Source organism: Corythoichthys intestinalis, chromosome 18, assembly GCF_030265065.1.
Source record: "Corythoichthys intestinalis isolate RoL2023-P3 chromosome 18, ASM3026506v1, whole genome shotgun sequence".
In the NCBI taxonomy this organism is placed as follows: Eukaryota; Metazoa; Chordata; class Actinopteri; order Syngnathiformes; family Syngnathidae; genus Corythoichthys; species Corythoichthys intestinalis.
Genome location: NC_080412.1, coordinates 13,617,949 through 13,635,596, shown reverse-complemented (window position 1 = coordinate 13,635,596; position 17,648 = coordinate 13,617,949). Strand labels below are relative to the sequence as shown.

Sequence of the window (17,648 nt, the reverse complement as noted above, 5' to 3'; positions counted from 1 at the left end):
TATGTTCACTCACTTCCTTGCAAATCCAATGGTCCCACAGTAGCAGGTCTTGTTTTGACCAATATCCGCAGTGAACGGGAACCTTTTGAAACCCAAAAAGGCTCACACGCCTATCCCTGGTGCGGCAACAATTTTCTACAGCCATTTGGCTGGCGTGATGCGAAAAATAAATCGATTAACCTGCAAAATCAGCTGAATTCGCAGTCCATCTGCACGCTATAAAGCAATGCTGTATTGTTAGATGCTGACCCGGGTGACGTCACATTCGCATTCGTCCTAAACCCGAGGCTGAAGCCGGAAGTCACTCATTTTCATGGCGCAGGATTCAAAAATTTAAAACGATTGCTTCCATACACATCCAAGCGGTCCATTTCATTCAGGAGCATAAAACACCGAATGAAATATGGAGTAAACATTCTTTTTGGTGTCATACGCACTTTAAGTAACAAGCACTTTTGTGCTTCTACCGGCTTAAAGCTAATTGCTTACTCTTAACCTGCAGGCATCACAGACACCAATCAGTCCATGTTGGCTAGGTTCATACTGCAGGTCTTAATGCAGGAAATTGATTTTTTCATGTTTTTCCGACTCAAGTGAGGCAATAAGTTGATGATCTGAACGTGACAAGTCGCATAGAAGTGGACCATTTCAAATCCGATCTGTGTCACTTTTGTATGTGGTTTAAATCCGATCTGGGCCACATTTTCCAGAATGTGGCGGCGTCCTGAACTCTCAAGTTTCCCAAATCGAAATTCATGCAGCAATTACGTCAGCAAAGAGCGAGGGAGGCACGCAAGACGGCAGCGATGTAGCTGTTCATTATTGTTCGTGCCCAGCTTGAACTTGGCTTTTACTACACAGGAGGCGGGCTTGACCCAGTCATAAAAAAATACAATGAAGAAAAGGATACGTCTGATAATGCTCGGTTTCTTACTGTGTGCCAAATAAGCAATATTTCAGTATTGCTTACTTGGCCGAGTCGAGGCAAATTGATGCACACACAAGGCTTATGTGTGTGCGTCATGAACGCACAGTGCATAGTTATTTGTTTTGATGTTTCTGCGCATGCGGGTCAGTTTGCTCAGCGCATGTCAGACTGCAAATTAGTGCGCATGCGTAACACTTGAATGGGCTTAATGGAAAAAGCCAGTCCGAACGAGCATGTGAAAAAAACAGATGTGACAAAAAAATCGGAATTGTGTATTAAGACCTGCAGTATGAACCTAGCCACATAGACACATAACTATTCATTCACACATTCATACCAATGGACAATTTGGAGTGTTCATTAAGCATACCATGCATGTTTTTTTGGGGTGTGGCAGGAGCCTGTAGAAAATCCACGCAGGCACAGGAAGAACATACAAATTCCACACAGGACGGCCGGGATTGAACCTACGATCCCAGAACTCTGAGGTGGTCGTGCTAAGCACTGTCCCATCGTGCCACCGTCATAATGTGAATTATTTTTAAATAAGAATAACGTAGAAAAATCTTGAATAATTGCTTCATTGAGTGAGTCCACTCAAATTCAGTCCCGCTTTGATGCTCGCTGCCGAAAACAGCCTCTCGACAACGACAATTAACACCTTTGATCGTAACGCTACCAAGCCTTTTCTCCCCAGAGAAAAGCTACAAACCTGTCAAACATCAGTAACTTTAAGTACCAAATGCCAGCTGCACTGTTGAACAAGCAGCAGGAGGGAGGGTAATAGGGTGTACAAGCACGAAGCAGAAAGACATAAATGTATTTCTTTAATTAAAAACCAAAAACAAAATATCACTGTATTGCAATTACAGCTCTCAAATGTGTTGCTTTGAGATACCTTAGTTAAAATTTATTTTTAAAAATCCCTTGAACAGGATTTTTATTTTTCAAAACGTTAGCAAATTTGAACATAAGTATAATGATAAGTTAAAATAAAATAAATAAACAAATAAATAAAAAATTATGTATGTATATATATGTATATATATGTATGTATGTGTATGTATATATATATATATATATATATATATATATATGTGTGTGTACTTAATAAAATTAAAATAAATTCAGTGCTGTAGGTGAGCCTAAACCCACAGCCACAGCTCAACATTATTACCATCACAATAAAAGTAATTGAATTAATTTCCATGAAAAGCACGTGTGTATGACTCGTATCATGTTTACATTATCCACACACCCTCTTTCTCAACACAGACAGCTGCCAGAGACAAAAAACAACACGTTTTACCATCGCTAGACACACTAAACACGCTGGAGTTAACTCTTGTTGCTGGTGGGAAACATTCATGACAGTGTTTCCTAACCTTAAATTTTGTATAAATACGATATCATATTGGAGGTATCGCCTCCTCGGAAGCCACCCTCCGCAAACATGTTTTACATGTCATTTAGCCCTCGTCCTCTAAGCCACGGCCATCTGTAACTTTTCTGTAGCTGAAGTATTCCCATACCAGCGATTTCATCTCCTCCAGCCATCGTGTAGCACAGCTGATTTACTGACACCGAGCAACAACCAGTGGGGGAGAGTTGAGCCTTGCAGCTGCAAGCGAGGGATTTCTCCGTGCATTTTGGGACATAAGAAAATAGGTAATACCTTAGGGACGGTATAATAGAATTTTTTTTAAAAGAGAGATTATAGAGCGATATATAAAAGAGATTTATAAAACAAAACAAAAAATAAATAAAATTCCCTAGGCAAGATACACATGGGCCACACTTATTTGAATTTATGTTTATTCTTCTTTTTTTTTCAGTTTATTAGCATTTGTTATATTTTCTGAAGTTTAAATTTTCTACATTTATTTTATTGTATTTAGAATGTTTTTATTACTCGTGGCTTTTTTATTCCTATTTAAATATTGATTGTTTTTTTTCAAAATGTATACTTCAATTACCTCAATCATTTCAATTAAAATTAATATATTTTTTTTAATTGCCCGTCGCAAAATACGTATGGGAAACACTAACACAGGACTACAATTGGATGTCAAATGTGAGCCACAGCAAGTTTGCGACCCCTGCTCTACAAGAATGTAATCAAAGAAAAATTGAAGAAAAAAAAACACAATTTGTGTATGAACGGGTTAAAGGAAACAATAAAAATGATTTCTATCTGATGTTGTTGCTCTTGATGGTGCATTTTTGCTCCTCAAATTAGTCCAGCATCACATGTCCGTGCACGCGTGCACACAGACTTATGTCACTTTTGGAGCACAGCCACATGCATGCACGTAGTAAATCTGCTCCACCTGCAGGGGAGTCCACTCCAGGCTTTATTTTGGCGGATTTTCATTGCTCTTATCAGTTGCAAATTCATTTACTTTGGTCAACAAATTAAATCAAGAACGAGAAGCAAAAAAACTCTGGTGTAGACCAACGGCAAAAGGAAGAAAACACTGATTTGTTGACAAGAACGCGGCGGGCCAGGCGCTCTGCCCTTTAGCGACACGCGCTCTCGAGTTTTTATCTTCACACTCGTAGGAGGATGAAATGTCATTTTAACATTAAGAAAATGCAAGGTGTGAACGATGAATGGTTTGAATGAATGTATTTAAAGATGAAGTCATTTGTGTCGCACTTCCATCAAATACAAGAAAAATCCATGCACACAGATGGGGAGGATAATGCCAGACTTACCAGTGGTCGTGCAGCATTGCTCTGTTGCCGTCGGTAACTGAGTATCCAAGTCTGATGAGATGCAGCCTCTCTCTCTCTCTCTCTCTCTCTCTCTCTCTTTCTCCCAATTCTACTCTCTCTCTTTCTCTCTAAGTGACTGTTTACAATTTATGACATCACATTGATTATTTACAAGCTGATAGTGATGTTTTAAAATGGAATTTACGCATATGAAAATAAATAACTTTTCATACATGTGGGGGCCATTCTAAATTTAAGAAAAAAAACTGCATTTATGTTTTCCGATTATTAATGCATTGTCATGTAAAAAGCTAGTGAGGTTGTTGGCTGCCTGTGTGTATCACCTTATTCATGTTGTTATTATTATTATGTTACAATTATACACACAGGTAGATTGCTAGCATATTAGCGTTAATTAGCTTCCATTCCAACCCTAATCTAAAATTGTTCATTATAGTTAAATTCGCTATACAGTGCTAGCCAAAACTATTAGTACTAGGGATGGGATTCGAGAACCGGTTCTTAAAGAGAACCGGTTCCGAGTGTTCGGATACCATGGAATCGATTGGCAATTTTTCTAACGATTCTCTTATCGGTTCCAACCAGCACGATTTACATTTTAAAATTTGCGCATGTTACACACTTGCGAATCGACAAGCGCGAAAATATATTTACCAATGGCGAGATTTCTCATCAAGTGTAACCTGGAGAGAGGCGTTGCCAAGTGAAATTACATTGACTTTACAGGCCATGTCATGACTCATGAGACTACTTAAAGAAATGGTGATTTTTCCTAAAAAGTCTATTAATGGGTCTATCGTATTCCTCGTCGAATACACTATAAGAAAAATATAACATACGTATATGCATCTAAAATAATTCTAAACGATTTTATTAGCAATTTTAATACTCCTGTTAGGAAGATTCCATTGGTATGCGTTCGTTCCCATAGCAACCAGTCAGTTAGTTCCTGTTATTGTTCTACGTCATGCGCGCTGCATATTCTGGGACCGAGAATAGGCGTAAAGTGCGCATTTCTAGCAGAGGACGGCTACCTTTTAGAGGAAGTATAATCTGTGCGTCCATGAACGAATGTAAGTATTTCCTCTTCATGCTATAAAGTTCTTATGATAAGTTAGAGTTAAACCAATGTCATTCCATGTGTGTAACATTTTTAAAAAGTACTGCTTATTGAGCCTTGAGAATTAAAAAAATTTTTAAAACTACCTGTCTAATGTACAAGGTGTTACATGGATTTGCCCCACCTCCCATGTCGGACTTTCTAAAAAAAAAAAAGGGCTCACAGAGGTCTCGAACTTTCAAAACTCAGCTCAAGCAGTGGTTGAAAGCAAATCAGTCTTGCAATCACTGACTTTTGAGTTCTTAGTAACGTAATGTATTGTGTTGTTTTATTGTAATCTTTTGTTATTTCTTTTCTTTTTGTATCTTTGTGTCACCTGTTTAGGGACTACAGATGTAAATTAGCATATTCTTGCTACAATCTGGCATATTTACATCTTTTTAGATGTTCATCAATGTGCACTGTACCCTATTAAATAAATAAATAGAGCCGTTATCAGCGCGACCGTTTACTGTTACGTCGGCTGGTTGCTCCCGCTTGTTCTCGCTGCGTCGAGGAGAGCGTTGTTTACATAATATTCGCGTTGCACATTTGTGTTAAGAGGGAATGTGTTAGTTTAGCATCTTAAGATGATGTTGTACATCCATATGAGTGTAAAGTGCTTAGTTTTCGCCACTTTTATGGCCAAGATGACCGCACATGGACTCTTGCCATCCCCACCTTTGTGTTCATTATACTGTGCGAGTCATGTATGCGTGTTATTGACTGCTTTACAGTCAATCTGCATTGTTTATTGCATCAGCACTAATATGATGTAAATTTCTTTTCTTTCAGAACCACACATATACCCACAAATTCCAGTCTTCTTCCACACACATACCAATACATCAACATCTTTCCACGCATGCTCTCATCTGCTCATTGAGTGATAGTCATATCAAGTGCCATTGCCTGTATATAGTTGTGCCTGTTGCCAAGTTGGATTAAAAGTGCCAAAGATCTACTCCACTCTCCGCTCCTTGTGTTCTAACCGACACTCCGAGGCAAATGACCCATAAAACATATTGAACCCGGAACCTCATACAGTCCATTAGTCCAAATTAGAATCGATAAAGGAATCGATAAAGAATCGAATTGTTAAGCAATATCGATAATAATATCGGAATCGTAAAAATCTTATCAATTCCCATCCCTAATTGGCACCCCTGCAATTCTGCCAGATAATGCTCAATTTCTCCCAGAAAATGATTGCAATTACAAATGCATCGGTGGTAATATCTTCATTTATTTTGCTTGCAATGATAAACACAAAAGACAATGGGAAAACAATGAAATCATTATCATTTTACACAAAACTCCAAAATTCGTCCGGATAAAAGTATTGGCACCCTTTGAAAATCATGTGATGCTTCTCTAATTTGTGTAATTAACAGCACCTGTTACTTACCTGTGGCACATAAGAGGTGGTGGCAATAACTAAATCATACTTGCAGCCAGTTAAAATTGATTAAAGTTGACTCAACCTCTGTCCTGTGTCCTTGTGTGTACCACATTGAGCATGGAGAAAAGAAAGAACACCAAAGAACTGTCTGAGGACTTGAGAAGCAAAATTGCGAGGAAGCATGGGCAATCTCAAGGCTACAACTGCATCTCCAAAGACCTGAATGTTCCTGTGTCTACCGTGCACAGTGTCATCAATAAGTGTAAAGCCCATGGCACTGTGGCTAACCTCCCTAGTTGTGGACGGAAAAGTGAACTACACTGGGTTAAGAAAAGAATTGAGGAGCGATTTCAACAAAAGATTGTGCAGATGGTGGATAAAGAACCTCGACTAACATCCAAACAAGTTCAAGCTGTCCTGCAGTCCGAGGGTACAATGGTGTCAACCCGTACTATCCGTCGGCATCTGAATGAAAAGTGACTCTATGGTAAGATACCCAGAAAGACCCCACTTCTGACCCAGGGACATGAAAAGCCAGGCTAGAGTTTGCTAAAACTTACCTGAGAAAGCCAAAAACGTTTTGGAAGAATGTTCTCTGGTCAGATGAGAAAAAAGTAGAGTTTTTTAGGAAAAGGCATCAACATAGAGTTTACAGGAAAAAAAACTAGGCCTTCAAAGAAAAACATGGTCCCCACAATCAAACATGGCGGAGGTTCCCTGATGTTTTGGGGTTGCTTTGCTGCCTATGGCACTGGACTGCTTGACTGCGTGCATGGCATTATAAAATCTGAAGACTACCAACTAATTTTGCAGCATAATGTAGGGCCCAGCTTGAGAACGCTGGGTCTCCCTCAGAGGTCATGGGTCTACCAGCAGGACAATGACGCAAAACACACTAGAAAATGGTTTGAGAGAAAGCACTGGAGAATTCCAAAGTGGCCATCAATGAGTCCAGACCTGAATCCTATAGAACACCTGTGGAGAGATCTGAAAATGGCAGTTTGGAGAAGGCACCCTTCAAATCTCAGAGACCTGGAGCAGTTGGCCAAAGAAGAGTGGTCTAAAATTCCAGCAGAGCGTTGTAAGAAACTCATTGATGGATACTGGAAGCGGTTGTTCGCAGTTATTTTGTCTAAAGGTTGTACTTTACTTTTGGAGTTTTGTGTAAAATCATAATGATTTAAATTTTTTTTCTCTTTTTTGTTTTTTCATTGCAAGCAAAATATATGAAGATAGAACTACCAAAACATTTGTAATTGCAATCATTTTCTGGGAAAAATTGAGCATTATCTGACAGAACTGCAAGGGTGCCAATACTTCTGGCCAGCACTGTATGTATACATTTAGCAAGTCAACATATTGCCTTGTCGTAAATAATATTAATCTTCATTATACCTTTCGAAATTGAATGTTTTTTCCTTGTAGATCCTGGTGGTCTATATAAACTCAATGGAGTTTCAAAAGCCCCTTTCACACACCCCGAAAAACTGGGAAAATCGCGGGATTTAAACGTGCAGCAGTTGTATCTAAACACAATTTCCCATGTCGACTGACACAGGGATTACTGAGACATTTCACGGGTCGCGTCTTAGCATAATGTCCGGGACTTTCCCAGTAAGCGGTGTGCGTGAAAGCAGGCGTTAAAAATTCCCAGGTCACAGCACGATAGTTGATGACGTAAATATCATGGCGGGCCGATCGTCACTTCCTCTTTCTTCAAAGTAAAACAAAAAGCGGTAAACAAACATCACAATTATCAACATAGCAAGCTGGAAATAGCTAAATTAAACTGAAAACAAAACAAAATTAAATTGCTACGGGATCATAGAGCCGAGGAAGAGAGTCCATCGTCCATCTTTGGAAATGTGTGGTTTATTTTGTTGTCGATGTTAGGGTCCGCTACTGCGTAAACAAAGTTGTACTTCAAATCAGAAAACAACGTAGGGATGCGTTCAAGGGTTTATTAAAAACAAACAAAAATACACACGATCGCTGAAAAGGGGGAATAACAAAATAGGTCCGTGACAGTAGGTCGACGGGGATCAATAATAAATACTAAATTAAGCGGCAGGCAGAGAGCCCATATCAAATACCAGCACAATGTAGAAGATTTCAAAACAAGGGCAGCTGAAGTGTAAAATCAGCAAGTTAATATCTCGACACCCTTCTCTTGGCTCGCTTGCGCCTGGGCTTAAATACAGTCTTGATGAGCTTGAATTGACTGCAGTTACGACGTCGGGAACGCTCCCTCTGGAACAAAACACGATTTGACCAATATTGTGACAGCCGATGCCGACCAAAAATGACGTAAAGTCCGGGCTATAAAATCACGCCAGCAACCCTCCCCGCACAGAGAGCGCCAGTTGGCAACATGGGACAAGTCTGTGAAAGTGTCCAACCCGCATCATTCTTGAGAAATTTCTACATGCGTGAATTTAACGACTCAAGTAAATCCCACGTCACCTGACACAGGAATTTCCCGGGATATGTGTTTGAAAAAGCTGAAGAGGGATACACTCTCATCAGCAAACCCAGAAGAGGGTCTGACGTCATGTGAATTACCCCCATTGGCTGGCAAGCAGTTCGGGGTGTACCCGCCTCCTGCCCATATTTAACTGGGATAGGCTTCAGCACCACGTAACCCTTGTGAGGATAAGATGAATGAATGAATAACTAATTATCTGCCCTTGACGGCGCTAGACGCAGGGGTTAAAGTGGGCTGGAGCCAAGCTCTGCCACTCCGGAGATGAGCTCCACCTCCTTAGTCAAATAAACAAATACAGTAGTACCTCTACATACGAAGTTAATTCGTTCCACGGCCTTGTTTGTAAGTCGAAATGGTCGTATGTCGAGCAGGATTTTCCCATAAGAACACATTATAATTCCATGAATTCGTTCCACAGCCCGAAAACCTACTTAAATCCTGAATAAATACTGCTGGTACTATTACAAATGACAATTACACACAGCAAAACAAATAAATTATAAATAAAAATCTGAATATTATGATAATAATAATTCCGGTAATAATGTAACTAACCGGGTTCTAATGTGGCGGCCGTTTTTTTGCGTGCTGTGCCAGAGGTTGCGCTAGACATTTTCGTTGTCTAACATTTTGACTGACAGGGTCATAAGAATCCGGTCATAATCTATTTTTACCCGTCACTTAAATTTTTAAAATGATAATGATGACATATTCAATAGTATTTAGTTTTCATTCATTTTTAATTAATATTGTAACGCTTGCTTGGCGGCGAAAAATTAGACACGGAAGTCGTGGTATTTTTCTCCCTCTTTTTACTCTGCTTACCGCCAACAACACCAACAAAACAATAACTCCACCCTCAAAGAAAAAGACGCAACTATATAGACCCCAATCACCAACGTCACACAATGATCTTAATTGTGGTTGTCAGCCCAAAATCTTCTAAATATATATTAAATGCATCTTACCAGATATAAAATGACTACTACATAGTCTGTGGTGATCGTTTGCTGCCCAGATTTCTTGTCGAATTACAGCAGTCCATCTCGCTCTCCTCTTCGGGTCTCTCAGAATACGGTAGAACTTCAAGTCTCTCCGTCTATCTTCTCTGTTACTGCAACCAACCGCCACACACGCCTTCACCATTTTGATTATTAATGTTAACGAGCAGAAAAACACGCCGTAATAGGAGGCATGCAGGCGGCAATCTAGTCCACCAATTGGATGACGCGCTGGCACACCGGGTGCACCAATAAGAACCGCGCGTTGATGTGTCAATCACGGTGCCACCGCCAGACCCCGGTGACGCTACAATATTCTGACAGAATAGCCAACGACGTCATGCATTAAGAGAGACAATAGCTAATTAATATGCTCATTCGCCACCCTGTGGTCTGGGGTGTGAACTGCAACCTGTCAAAATAACGGACGGACTTCAGTTTTTTCCGTCACCGTTTTAAAAAACCAGTCAACGACGGAAAATATTCGGTTAACGCAACCCCTGGCTGTACCTGAACGCACCGGGTGGCTGACGTGCCAGTGAGATATAAAAGATTACTTTCTCTTTTAAGGTTTTGTTGCTGGCGTCAACTGCGGCGGACAGCAGGCGTGTTGTGTTGCACAAGTTGATCGTATAAATGATTAGAAACCTGACAAAGCTGGCGATTTCTTTGGCGATGTTACCGCAATAATAATTGTCACCTTAACTTATAAAGACTGGCGAACACAGGTCGGAGGAGGACCGTCGAGATCGTACAAGATCTTATGAGAAATCTTACAAGAAAATCCGCCGTGCGTCCATCTTGCGAGAAAACAAAGAAACTGCGGCGCTGTCGTAAATCGTATTTCGAGCATGTCGTCGGATGTAGAAACAAATGGCCAGTAAATTTTTACGTCGAATGTCGATAAGACAGCGTGTCGAAGCGATCGTATGTCGAGGTCCCACTGTAATTCACTTCAAACTGGCAGTAGCATCACAGACTAGATACCATTTTCACATGCAGAGTCTGCACGGCTCTCTCAAATGTAACATGTAAATGACATGCTCAAAAAATCGGAGCGCAGCATCAACCTCTGCTAGCCCCGCCCTATTTAACACGTACCATCTACCAAGTCAATCAAATAACTAGTGTTCGTTTGAATAGTCTGTAGTTTGAATGTTTCCGCGGGAGTCTAAAACGGCGTTTAATCCAAAGTACATGAATAACGTTAAATCATAGACTTCATAACCTATTGACATGACACAGGAAATGGGGCCGATTCGTAGAGGGCCTATTTTCAAAAACTTCAAATTCAAATATTTTCAAAACCAAAGCTGCTGCAGACCTAAAACCAAAAGAGGCACCTACCTTAGCCATATATGAGTCTCCAAGAGCATAAAAAAATTCAAAGTCGTTTCCTTATAAAAAAGTCTGAGATTTTTACACTAGATGCACAAAAATCACCAAATGCAGAGATAATCACCTGTACTTTCAGGATGAATAGCAATATTTAACATATCATATAAATTTTTGACCAAAACAGCAACTTTTTTTTTTTTTTTTTTTTTGTAACAGCAAGTTTTCAACAGCTAATAAATCACTCAATTTAACATCAGAAACTTAATACTTGAGGAAAACATGCAGAATCAATTATAAATAATATGTAAATAGATTATTTAAAAATTCTATATACAATCACAACTAATTATAGAATAGAATAGCCCTTTATTATCATTATACACTATATACTGTTAGCGAATAAGGCTAGCGGCCTCCTGGCGTAAACAGCTTTTCTGGCGAAAGTTCTTGTGAATAAATGCTTAAATCCCCAAATTCTTCATAGACATGGACGTTAAACAGTCTTGATTCTTGGTTAAAAGCAAAGAAACCGTGCAGTTAGTGTTTATTTTACGTATAGTGACAAAGTACAATGCTACTATATTAGCGAATAAGGCTAGCGCCCGCCTGGCATAGGCAAAGCTTATGTGGCGAAAATTCTTGTGAATAAATGCTGAAATCCCAAATTCTTCATCGATATGGACGTAAAACAGTCTCGATTATTAGTTAAAAGCAAAGAAACTGTGCCGTTAGCGTTTATTTTACGTATATTGTCGAAATACAATGCTACTCTGTTAGCGAACGAGAGTGTTTGTGGCAAAAATTCTTGTGAATAAACGCTTAAATCCCTGAATTCTTTATAGATATGGATGTAAAACAGTCTTGATTCTTGGTTAAAAGTAAACTATGAGGCTAGTCAGAAAATTAGCCGCCTCCATGTGTAAACAAAGAAGAAAATTTCTGCGAATAAATGCTTCAATCACGCATGCATGGTAGAAAAAATATATTTACCTTGAATCCTCAAACAAATCACTCCTGAGACAATCCTTCCTGTTTGTATGTGATACAGCTTTCGTAGTTAAATCCAATCGTAAGTAAATCCAAGTTTAAATCCGACATGAGCGTGTGCCGTCTTCGGCTATTACTAAATGAAGCTCGGCCCCATCTGATAAGGCGTCGCGCAAAGAATGACAAAGTGACACGTCAATAGTAATGAAGTCTATGGTTAAATTTACTTAGATGAAGAAGTTCTGTAATATTCAACAATTCTTCAAGCCAATAAGAAGAATTAAAATTTTTAAATGGCTAACTGCTTTAGATGATATTCCTTGTATAATGGCAAAATGTTAATGGTTATCCCACTGAGATTGAAAGTAGAGGCTGTGGCTGTGGCTGGCGGGTTAGTTTTGAATGTTATGAATATTTATATAACTGCTGGAAAACCTAAATCTTGATATCTGATCATTTTGTTGTTAAAGACGGTGGAGCATGAAGATAAACGAGGGCAAAAACAAAGTCTTCACTTTCATTTCAGTTTCACTCACCTGTGTGTCTATATCAATTTGGTTTTCACTTTGGTCTTTGTCCAAGTTGTGTTACGCTGTTAGTTTGCTGTTTCTTTGTGTTAATTAGCCATTTTAGATGTGTTTTTCCTGTTAATCCGGGCAATCCTGTATCTCTCTTTTGAGAATACAAGTACGTAATTTTCCCTGCTGTGCTGCAATACTGAATTCTAGGGCTCCCCTACCTGTCAAATCCCACTTTAACCACTGGCTAGACGTCCAATCCAATCGTTCATTCGCTGCCAGCCTCCCCCGCCAAATGGCTTGGACGTCAATTAGCGATAAACTAATTGTTGAAAGGGTGCATAGGAAGAACGAACGATGAAGCACAACTAAGGATGAAAATGGCTGCATTTTTGGATGTTTATTGCTGTCTGACATGTGTAAATGTACTGAAATAATTACGGGTTATAACCTTGAGAGAGATAATTAAACTCAAGAGTCAAATACTATTTGGATCCATATTTGGCCCACAGGCTTTGTGTTGTCAACCCTTTCTTCAGAACGATCACATATGTGTGAAGGTGACTTTATTTTCCCTTCCTTCTTCTCACATCCCCACCCCCGCTTTCTCAAATCAGTCATATTTCATCTAATCACTTGTCACTTTACATGGGAAGATGCAATTTTGAAGAAATTGCATGGGGATGCTTTGCTATGCTGATTTGTAAACATTTTCGGTTCACTTCCTTGTGATTTCGGGGCATTTACGGGTCACTTGCTGTTCCCTTGGGTCAGTCCCTTGATTTTAGGGCATTTCTGAGTGTTTTCCTATTCATTTTGAGTTTATTTAGAGTCACTTCCTGTTGATTTGGGGCAATTCAGCGTCTTTTTTTCATCAAAAATGACTTTTTTGTGGATGTTGTATGTATGATTGGAAATGAATGGGACCATAGAAAATGTATGCGGCGATTTTGTCAAATTTTTCGAGGTCTGAATTATGAGACTCTCACAAACACTGTACAACAAAAATAATAAATTTTATGTTTACGCCAGTGGAAATAAATGGGGATTTTTTTTTTTGTTTGGAAAAAAAAAACCTAAAACTTATTTTTGCCTCAACTGTCAACATCAAGCGTGAAATCGAAAGAGAGACAATAAAAAATAAACTAAACTTAGGTGGGTGCTGGGGGTGCGACCGCACCCGGGCCCAGGTTTGTGGACGTAAAGTGGGCATGTTTGGGCGAGTGGAGGGTCAAACAGAAAGGTTAGGTGATGCATGAGGCTGTAATATAGTGTTTTAAGTGTTAGAATATCTCTGCCAGTCCCAGCCCCCCGTTTGGCCGGTTTTCTGGAGAAGCCAGACAACATCGTACCAGAGCCTTGTTCACATTTGTTAAACCACAATTTATGCATCAACAACCCCTATCAAAAAATATGGAATCAGCGGTCTTGGACGAGCACTCACTCAGACATTTTTATCATGTAGAACAAACTCAGATAAAAAGCTTGAAAAAAAAAAAATGAATTAGTTCAAAAGTGCAACTCTTTAGCATTTAGAAACACTACAAGAAATTAAAAAAAGAAAAAAAATTGTGGTGGTCAGTAAATGTTACTTTTATAGAGCAACTCAGGGAAATATATATGTAATCACTCCATTCTGAGGAAAAAAATATGGAATCATGAGAAACAAACAAAGAAATAACAATCAGAACACATCTCTTGTATTTAGTAGCACCACCGCTGTCTTTTATGACAGCTTGCAGTCTCTGAGGAATGGACTTGATGAGTATTCTTAATCAATTTGGTGCCAACTCTCTTTGATTGCAGTTGCCAGATCATCCTTTCAGGTCGGAGCCTTTCTGTGGACCATTTTTTTTTTCAATTTCCGCCACAGGTTTTCAATAGGGTTGAGATCTGGGCTATTTGCAGGCCATGGCATTTACTGGATGAGTCTTTCTCCAAGGAATGAGGCATGATGCATTTTCATCTTGGAAAATGACAAACATATTTTCAATTGAAGGGATAAGAAAGCTGTCTAAAATTTCAATGTAAACTTGTGCATTTTCTTTAGGCAGTCATCTTTGTAAATATCACTGGAACGGCAGCAAATATAAGTTCCAGCATCATCACCTTGTCAAGAGTCAAGAATCTGCATTGTTTCTGAATGCTGAAGAGTTGCACTTTTAAATTAATTAATTATTTTTTTCAAGCTTTTTATCTGAGAGTGTTCTACATGATAAAAATGTCTGAGTCAATGCTCGTCTGAGACTGGTGATTCCAAACTTCTTGCTAGGGGTTATAGTACTTTTATAACATAAAAAGTACCTATATACAGTAATTATATTACGTACTTTTGTTGTGCTCCACAGCAGTTCCTGGTTTTGTCAAGGAAGTTTAAACTTGGTTAGTGAAGTCCAGAGGAAAAGATACGTTGACCCTACTGCACGGAGGCCGACATGCAAAGAGCTCAATCAAAAGCCCCTTTCAAACATACGCTGTACTCCGGTTAAATTCCAGGATTTAAACGGGTAGCCCTGATGTCTGAAAGCAATTTCCCAGGTCAACTGACGCTTAGATGACATGGACATTAATCGGGTTGCTTCCAAGAATAATGTCCGGGATTTACCTGGGATGCGTCATGTGTGAAAGCAGCCGTTTAATTCAATAATACCTGACTGCAGCCCAAAGCCAAGCCTTAACAGGTATGAACCAATCCTCGGACAAACCACGCCCACATGACGCATCGGTGGTAGGGTCTTATGCGGCTTGTAGATATCACATGTATATAGAACTACAGTGATCCCTCGCTACTTTGTGCTTCAAACTTTGCGCCCTCAGTCCTTTGTGGATTTTTTTCAATTTATAAAAAATAAATAAAAAAATAGAGATGAGCTGCCCCAGTAGTGCAGTTTCCCTCTCGCTTCCTCCCTCTCCCTGCTCTTTGTTTGTCACATGCACTGGAGTTGTTTATTAAAGTTAACGATGATTGACAGATGAATGTGTCTGATCTTACCACAAACTTCTGAGGCATGTGTCAATCATCGTTTAACTTGTTAAACAGTTGCTGTGGCAACTCATTGTGTGTAAGTGAGCAGCTCCAAGCGGATTTCAGTAGACTCACTCAGTGTAGCATTTAATAGAGCCAAGCATTTTTCTACTACTACTTTATTCTTGTTTAAAAATAATTTGGTGGGACAGTAACATGTTTAAAACTTATCATAATTATTACATTTGAAGTGCTTAAAAAAACATTTACTATTAAAATATAAATGGCGGAAAACACAGACAAGGCTGAAAAAGCAGTTTCTGCTCTTGGACCCCTCTTTAAAATAAACTACTGTATTTTAAGACAAAAGAACTGTTGTGTCTGATAGAACAATATGTCTATATGCTGCCATAGCAGATACATGGTGCATTAAAGTGCATGTGACACGAAAAAGCATGTTTATTCCATAACACACGCGGTATTTTATGCTCCTGAATGATATGGACCGCTTGGGTGTGTGGGGAAGCGATCGATATAATTTTTTAGTTTTTTGAATCCCGCGCCATGAAGATGAGTGACTTCCGGCTTCGGTCTTGCATTGAGGAGGAGGGCGCTGTGACGTGTACGGATGAAGGCGTCCTCTTCACTAAACAGCCGTACTGTTGTGTATGAGGACTAAGGATTCAGCTGATTTTGCGGATTAATACGTTTATTTTTCGCATCACGCCAGCCAAACGGCTGCAGAAAAATCTTGCTGTATAAGGGAGAGGCGTGTGCGCCTTTTTGGAGTTTCAAAAGGTTCCCATTCACCGTGGATATTGGCCAAAACAAACCCTACTACTGTTGGACCATTGGACTTACGAGGAAGTGAGTAAACATCTTGTTTTGTATTATGTCAAATACGAATACAGCGATTACAAAGTAAACACTACAAACTTTCTTTAAATAAAGGACTACTTACATTTGATCATTGATAGGCATGTAAAAAGCTCTCCTCATGCACATTAGCTGCACGTTAGCTGCACAACAACTGCAGCCGCCCTCCTCCGGGGAACGAGCTGTAAATTGCTCTCCGGTTTGCCGATCCGCAAAGACAATCGACAACCCAGTCGTCATGTCAAATAATCCGGGCTAGTTATGTGTGATTTTCTGCTTCGAAGACTTTGAAACATCACTCGATTCGGGTTAGCATGTCGGCTAGCTGTCACGCTTTTTGGTTTGTTTACATTCTTCGAAGCCAGGGAAGGTAAATGACATATGTCCGATTTAGGTGTCATAAAATATTGTTCGGGAGGTGCGACAGTAAAGGTGAAGTCGACAGTTTTGACCATTATGGAGTAACTTTGCCATGTCATCCTGAATAAGTGCATTTTTATTGTTTCATATTCCATTTAGCACAAGGCTGTTGTTTGTCATGACCATGCCATTTATTTAGCAATTGGGGAAAATACTTGGATAAAAAGAATATCCTGTAAAAATATTGGCGTAGAGAGACTGAAACAATGACATTTTGCGGCTCTCTTCGTCGCTTTTTCCTCGTTCCGAATAATTCCCCCTAAATGTACTGAACAGTATAACCGATGAGCCCAGTCTCCCACTGACGTCATCCACTTGTTGGGGACGCTAGAGCCCTATAATGGTAGGCGTGGCTAACCGGCAGATTAAAAGACTAATTTCTCGTCATCTGCGCTTTGCTAAATTGTTGTATATAGTCGAATCGTCTCAAAATATGTTTCTAATTCACATAATAATGCTATTTAAGACTTTTTTTCTCCTGTCGTATGCTCTTCAAGCCCCCGAACTATTTTTAATTTGTCCGTTTTACCCAAGAAAACCCCGGTTATAGACGTCGCACAGCCGCTTTTGTTTCAACCCAGCCATAAAAAGAAGGCAAGTAATTATATTTATTCTTCGAAATGTCTGTCATTTTTAGCTTAGAATCATGAATTGATGTCTAATCCATCCATTCATTATCTTCCGCTTAGTCCGGGGTCAGGTCGCGGGGGCAGCAGCTTTAACAGGGAAGCCCAGACTTCCCTCTCCCCAGCCACTTTAGCCAGCTCCTCCGGCGGGATTCCAAGGCGTTCCCAGGCCAGCCGAGCGACATAGTCTCTCCAGCGTGTCCTGGGTCAACCCCGGGGCCTCAAATATTGATGTCTAATATTTAGTTTTAAAAAAAAAAGTAC

General features: G+C 39.6%; 1 protein-coding gene across 4 annotated transcripts in view; it reads right to left on the bottom strand.

The window, feature by feature from the left end:
- The window catches only part of LOC130906646 (rap1 GTPase-activating protein 2-like), a 63,719-nt gene that overhangs the window by 28,283 nt on the left and 17,788 nt on the right, over positions 1 to 17,648 (bottom strand). The window contains exon 1 of one of the 4 annotated variants that reach the window (XM_057821173.1): positions 3,647 to 4,765. The exons of the other annotated variants lie outside the window; for them this stretch is intronic. Coding sequence (XP_057677156.1) covers positions 3,647 to 3,663 — 17 coding nt within the window. The 5' untranslated portion in view covers positions 3,664 to 4,765. Of the gene's footprint in view, positions 1 to 3,646; positions 4,766 to 17,648 lie in introns of those variants that run through there. 4 annotated transcript variants of the gene reach the window in all.